This window comes from Thermobia domestica, chromosome 1 (assembly GCF_964235325.1).
Source record: "Thermobia domestica chromosome 1, izTheDome1.hap1.1, whole genome shotgun sequence".
Classification (NCBI taxonomy): Eukaryota; Metazoa; Arthropoda; class Insecta; order Zygentoma; family Lepismatidae; genus Thermobia; species Thermobia domestica.
The window spans coordinates 109,507,320-109,514,460 of NC_137454.1; the positions used below are offsets into that span (position 1 = coordinate 109,507,320).

General features: G+C 35.6%; 1 protein-coding gene across 1 annotated transcript; it reads right to left on the reverse strand.

Annotated features, from left to right (window-relative positions):
• Positions 1–4,347: 4,347 nt before the first annotated feature.
• Positions 4,348–5,151, reverse strand: LOC145693978 (zinc finger MYM-type protein 1-like). Its single transcript, XM_081770156.1, has one exon. It carries the CDS (start codon positions 5,149–5,151, stop codon positions 4,348–4,350), a length of 804 nt encoding a protein of 267 aa, XP_081626282.1.
• Positions 5,152–7,141: the final 1,990 nt, after the last annotated feature.

Genomic DNA, 7,141 nt, shown 5'->3' on the forward strand with positions numbered 1-7,141 from the left:
TTAAGTTTTCATGCACGTTGGTGGTCGTTATAAGAGAGTTTGGTGTATTACTTGTAAGTGTAATTTGCTTATACATTGTTAAATGACAAATTGTATTTTAAGCTTGCTATTATCTATCTATCTATCTATCTATCTATCTATCTATCTATCTATCTATCTATCTATCTATCTATCTATCTATCTATCTATATCTATCTATATATATATATATATATATATATATATATATATATATATATATATGTGTGTGTGTGTGTATGTGTGTGTGTGTGTAATAAAGACATGTTTATTGCTTTGTAATGAAAAGTGTTCATGGTTTGTTAGCTAACAATTTTTTATCGGATGTAGAATAATAACAAAATTAATAGATTCTGTTTTATAGCATTTACAAAGAACAATTAAGGGGAATATTTATTCCTAAGATTTCTACATATGCTAATGAAATTATACAGCAATATATGAACAATTCTTACAAGACATTCAAACAACAATGCTTTTATCTTTATATCTGATGGGAGCCATTTTATGTAATGAATCTAAAAGAATCTAAAACTGATCGGTAATATGAGTGGAGTATTAATATTTACAATTTACAATGTATAAATAATTATACCTGTCTAAGGAAACCTAACCAACAATCAAACGTAGCCATTGTCATCATAACAAAATCAAGAATGAAAGGAGAGTAACAGGAAACTTACAGACCAGGAGAATGTTCTGCCATCTTCAAAGCCTTCCATGTAGAATTTGAGATCAAGAGAAAATCCTTATTCCAAATTCAATTCCTCACTTGATATTGAAACTGAGGCTTTATACACTATTTTGGCAAAAAAAAAAAAAAAAAAAAAAAACCTTTCCTTTCACCTGAAGTTGTTTCTCTTCTATTTCGGTGCTGAAGTAAGCCTCTGACGTGTTACAAAGAATGTTGATATTGCATTTTCATATTTTTATTAAATGTGACTTAACCCTTAATACCGTAAGGTATTTCAGTTACACAAAACCTCAAGGTGTGTCCAACGGACACATTGCGATTTTTCACCTCATTTCGTTTTCGAAACTTTAAAGTTTTATTTTTTCTTAACTGTAATTTTGTAGAAATATGTTTTTAAAATCAATACATTCTAACATAAGCCAAATATATAACATTCAGTGTTTCCAACCCCTTGTATTACGAAAGATAAACGACAACAAATTTGTTAAAGTAAGATGAAATGTACTGTTCATAGATATATTTCTGTATATTATTCACATAACATGGGTTAAGTTGTACATTGAACAGAAAAATACTTTAATATAAGGAACAATATATAATATTCACTGTCTCCATCTCTTTGTACTAACAAAGATAAACAACTACTTTGAAAAACAGAACACTAATGTTATTTTCTTAGTACATATGTTTTGATATATCATTGACATTACATTTTTGTATATTTCCTTAAGAGTTACCTATGGATCATTGCTGTTACTTTCTGTTAAACTTGAGTGCTCAGAGCAGACATTCCACTTGCAAATATCACACACTTGTCTCTGCATTCTGCACTTTTTGGGGTTACACATGTAACATCTTCTCTTGGGCCTAGATTTCAGTGTGCCAACACCTGTGGATGATTCACTTGACTGATCTGCCGATGCAGCACGTGTTACGTTGATTGCAGTAAGAACAGGTCTCTGAAGTCCTATTTTTCTTCTTCGATACATTTGAGGGAGAACCAAGGATTCCGCCAACTCCACAAGAAGCATATGTCGTCTCCATTTAGCTTTTCTTATGTTACACTGAGGATTGATATTCACCACACAAAATAGGCGGAAACAGCAGATACGTTCAGAAGATTCATAAAGAATGCTAGAGGCCATATTGGTTTTCCTTTTGCTGGAGTAGCAGTGTACTAATTGATCTAAAGTATCAACCCTCTTTTGTTTCGTTATAATACAGTATTTTTTCTGGCTTCTTTTCTTTATCAACAACTATTTCGTTAGTGTTGTACATGTTTGACAAAAGAATAAAAGCCTTTTTCGGTTTCGGACAATAGGAAACAAATGTGAAATCACTTGTGAACCCGAAGATAGATGATTGCTCAATCCTATTCTTGCTTGGTTTGAAGTCTTCAGGAACAACTGGTTTGTTTTTTCTCACAGGGCTTAGTATTGTTAAGCCGTTTTTAGTAAGGTTTTTCGGAGTTCCATGTCTGTAAAAAATTGCCACATGTTATATTTCTGTTCGATAATATGGTTCGGCTAAGGATAAAACAACTTCTGTAGCTAATTTATTTGCTCTTTTTCTTCCTTCTATGCCCAAGTGGAGTTAACCTTTCAAAGGATAATGCGTTTTGGAGTCGCATATCCACCAAATTTTCATACCGTACTTATCCGGCTTTGACGCCATGCATTGTTTGAAAGGACAACGACCTCTAAAGGGAACAAGCTGTTCATTGACTGTGGGACAACTAGCAGGTTGTTAAGTTTTTGCAAATCTTTTCCCAAATGTCTCTAATTGGAGCAAGTTCGTCCTTTTTCCTTCTTTCTGATCTAGTTTTATCATCAAACCAGATGAAAGACAATAGAAGAATAAATCTATTATAACTCATAATGGAGTTTAATAAAAGTGGACCGTACTCAGGGCCGGCGGAAGGGAAAAATATCACCCGGGCAAAGAATCCATATGGCGCCCCCTACAACCCATTGGTATTACTGAGTTTAAATTTGCTATGCTACCTTACAGATAGCTGCTTTTAAAGGATAACTCCTTGAACTCTATAACTATAACTACAAGAATCAATTATCAAACTGAGTAAGATCTTAACTTTTGTCAGTTAAATGCACAGAGTAAGTTTTGGTTAACGATATACGAAACAATTACTTACCAATGAGCATGCAAAATATTCTACGTCACCGATTAGAAATTTACAGAACGATTCAAGAAACAACGATTTATATAAAATGAAGATTGCTGATGCGATACAACATTTATTTACACATATATACCTAAACAACCTTTTTAACTACTAAAGAGAACATATATATGAACAAAAGAACATACAAATATATTTTGTAACAGCATTGTACAAAGATTTCGTAATACAAATAATACAACCAGTAATATAGTTTTATATCCTTATACAGTTTTAATGCAAATTGTTTTTGACTTGTTAACAATGCTAAGTAAAATTAACTTTTCGTGCATTTTTCTCTGCAAAGTCTTTAACTAAAGTATCAGTGTCAAGCTCACACAGAACATCACATTCAATAGACATCATAGAAAGGCCTACAAGACGCTCTTGCGTCATCGTTGATCGTAGGTAGTTTTTTATAAGTTTCAACTTGGAGAAACTTCTTTCTGCTTAAGCTACACTTACAGGAATAGTTAGTAAGATTCTTAGAGCAATACTAGTAAGATTCTTAGTTGCATTTGGAAATAACCCAATAAGGGAGTTCTAGCAAATATATGTAAGTACTTGCAACGGTTTGCTCCCACTTTCAGAACCGAGAAATGAAGGTAAAAGTAAGAGCTCTTGATATAACTGAAAACCGTCAATATCACAGTGATCTTTGTCTGTTAAAGATAGTTGTAAGTCCTTGCAACACTTTAGTGAATACTTTTTGCCCGTTATTGGATGGATGACATACAAAAACCCAAATATTTCGCTGTGCTGCTTCAGTTGTTGAAATCTTTCATTCAGGGAACAGATAATTGTGTCTAATGTGCAAAAATAGAACTTACATTTAAACGCACTGTATGGGTCATTAATCGGTTCGTCTTCAGATTCACACGAAAATTGTCGTTTGACTTTTCTAGGTCGGAGTTTTGGTTCATTCTAAAATTGTGGTTGAATGTCGAGCTCTTCAGCAATTACTTTGGTATCAACCAAAATATTCTGGAAACCTTCGTCACTTCGCATGTTCTCAAGGCGACACTTGGTTTTCTTAAGCAGATCAACTGCTTGCTGAATGTCTACTTATTCTTGTTGGAAAGCATGGCTAACCACATTAACACAAGAAAGAACTTCATACCAAAACACCACAACACAAACGAACTTAAAATTCAGGAGCTTCCTAGCCAGGGAACAAGCCTTATTTTTGCCCATAACGTCTATCTTTGAGTCCTTTGATGCTTCGAAAAGAGCATCGTAAATTTCTCCTAACTCGTAGCGAAACGATTTGACAGCATCAATACAACTCTCCCATCTAGTATCACTAAAAGGCTTTAAAGTGAAATTGGATATATGTTTTTGCAGAACAGACCAACGATATGTGGAACTAGAAAAATAATTGTATACTTCCTGCAATAAAGCAAAAAAAAAATTACAGCCTCACTACAGCACATTGCAGAATCATTCACAACCAAATTCAATGAATGGGAGCTACAAGGGACAAAAACGCTCGACTATTTAGATCTAATATTCTTTTTTGAACGCCTGAGTGCTTTCCTTTCATATTGGCACCGTTATCATGCCCTTGGCCACGCATGTTTGAGAGAGGAATTTTCAGTTTTTCTAATTCTCCCAAAATAGTGATAGTTAGTCCTTCTCCTGAAGAATCATTTATGCACAAAAATCCCAAAAAATGTTCTTCAATGGATAGTTCCTTACCCAGTTCTACCTTCACGAAACGAACAATTAGTGTCATTTGCTCTGTATGACTTACGTCTGGTGTACAATCTAATATTACGGAATAATATGTAGCTTTCATTAGATCCGTCAAAATTTTATCCTTTATTTTTGACCCAAGGAGTTCAATTATTTCATTTTGAATGTCGTTGCTCAAATTATGTACATGTGTCTCTATATATGTTATTCGTCGCAAATGCTCAGCAATAGTAACATCAAACTGTGCAATACACACAACTAGTTTGAGAAAATTGCCATTGTTTCTTGAGTAAATAGTGTCATTTTGACCACGAAATGCCAAGTTCTGGGAAGCAAGAAACTGAATTATACACAACAGTCGTTTGAGAACCTCTTTCCAACGCTCAGTTTCATTGCGAATAATTGCTTGGTTTTCAGCGTCAACTGTTTTACCTGACTGTAATCGGTTTGCAAGTTCAAACCACGATTGGAAAGCCTTCATGTGAGTCAAAGATCTATCATGGTCTGATAACAAACCGGACACATGCTTCCAATCCGAAAACCCTTCACGAGAAGAGAGTGACATTGTAGTACCACCGAAAAGACGTCAACAGAAACAAAATATTGCATCCTTAGTCACTGAATAAATAAGCCAACTACGAGCAACTTCGCCATTGTGCAGACGTCTTTTGTAGTTTTTGCAGTTACTTGTAGTCATAGGTGTCCAAACTCGCGAGCCCGACGCTCGTGAGCTCGGCACTCACGCTCAAAGGGGCTCGGGCTCAATAATTGAGCGCGAGCCCGAGTGAGCCCGAGCCCCAATGAAATAAGTGAGCGCGAGCCCGGGTGAGCCCGAACCCACTTGAGATTAGTGAGCGCGAGCCCGAGTGAGCGCGAGCTCAGTTAACAGAAGTGATTGCGAGCCCGAGTGAGCGCGAGCCCAGTTGGGAGAAGTGAGCGCGAGCGCGAGTGAGTGCGAGCTCAGTTGGGAGAAGTGATCGCGAGCCCGAGTGAGTGCGAGCCCAGTCGAGAGAGATGAGCGCGAGCGCGAGTGATTGCGAGCCCAGATAATATTAGTGAGTGCGAGCGCGAGTGAGCGCGAGCCCAGTTGGGAGAAGTGATCGCGAGCGCTAGTGATCGCGATGCGAGCCCAGTCCAGAGAGATGAGCGCGATCCCGAGTGAGTGCGAGCCCAGTTGAGTGCGAGCCCGCGCTCACTTCAGACTCACATGGACTAATTTGCTTTAGAGTCAAAAAAATAGGAAATTCATTCCATGTGCAGAATTGTAAAGGAAGAATTAAACAACTTTACAAAATGAAAAATCACATTCTTGAGGTCTGAGCTGTCATTTTATTGTCCAGAGGACTTCAAACACCTTTCGATAGAGAACCGACTTTTTCATGGCTATTATGAGAGGATGGTATTTGAGGCAGGTATTTGTTTTTGTTGTTTTAGTAACAACTTCCATGACCCAAGCTTTTTTTTGTGTGGGTGTGTGTGTGTGTGTGCTAGATCATAGAATAAGGAAACTACTTGACCTTCCGAAGTAAGAAATTTATTTACTAACAACTAAGGAAGCTGTGCGTTCATAGAAAAGTCGAGCGAAATAATTATGTATTATTTAATTATAGCTTCTTTAAATCCCAATAAACAAGAGTAGCTCTTAGGAATGTTGATAACTTGCATCATAATGGTTATTCAGCCCATTAATTTATATGAGGAAACAAAGAATTTTAGCCAGTTAATTGTACTGACTACTTCTTCTTGAGATCTTTAAATGTAATCTAAGCGAAATATAACTACGGTATTATGCAATTTTAATATATATAAATAAAAACTAAAACAATATTACATTGAATATTTTTAAAGCAAGGAACCCTTAAATAGGCCAGAAGAAGAAATTAGTAAAATTGAATGAGTAAAATCTCGTCTATTTAAAAGAAAAATACTTCCTCATATAAGTCAATGGGCTATTAAAAGAAAGAAAGATAACAATTCAACATCGAAAATAATAATAATAATAATAATAATAATAATAATAATAATAATAATAATAATAATAATAATAATAATAATAATAATAATAACACACACACACACACACCTCCTTTCATTAAAGTATTTTTTTCGAAAGCTACCCTGAAACGATGGCGTGTCGTTTGTTGCAACCAGAGTTAAAAGTGAAGGAAAACATGGGGGACCTCATCTCCCACTTCCAAAAATATCTATGGCGTCCCTCCACTTCCCAAAAAATATAGTGGACAAAGATAGGCACAAGGGATGACATGACGTCATGCGTTCCCCAACCTTTTCAGATCAATTTTTACCCCTGGATACAACTCGATTTTGATGTTGTTTGACAATATTTTCATTGCGGATTTATCAAATCTTATTACCGTGAAGATTAGCACATACCTGACGAAATATCTAAGGTTAAACGTGGCAGACCTTGAGGAACTTGTAATAAAATGCCCTGGATATTAAAATCTAGCTTTTGACTACAATTACAAATAGGCCAAATAACTCGGTAGAAAGTAAAGCTACTAATGTCGTATAGCAGTTATCAGATATCAGAA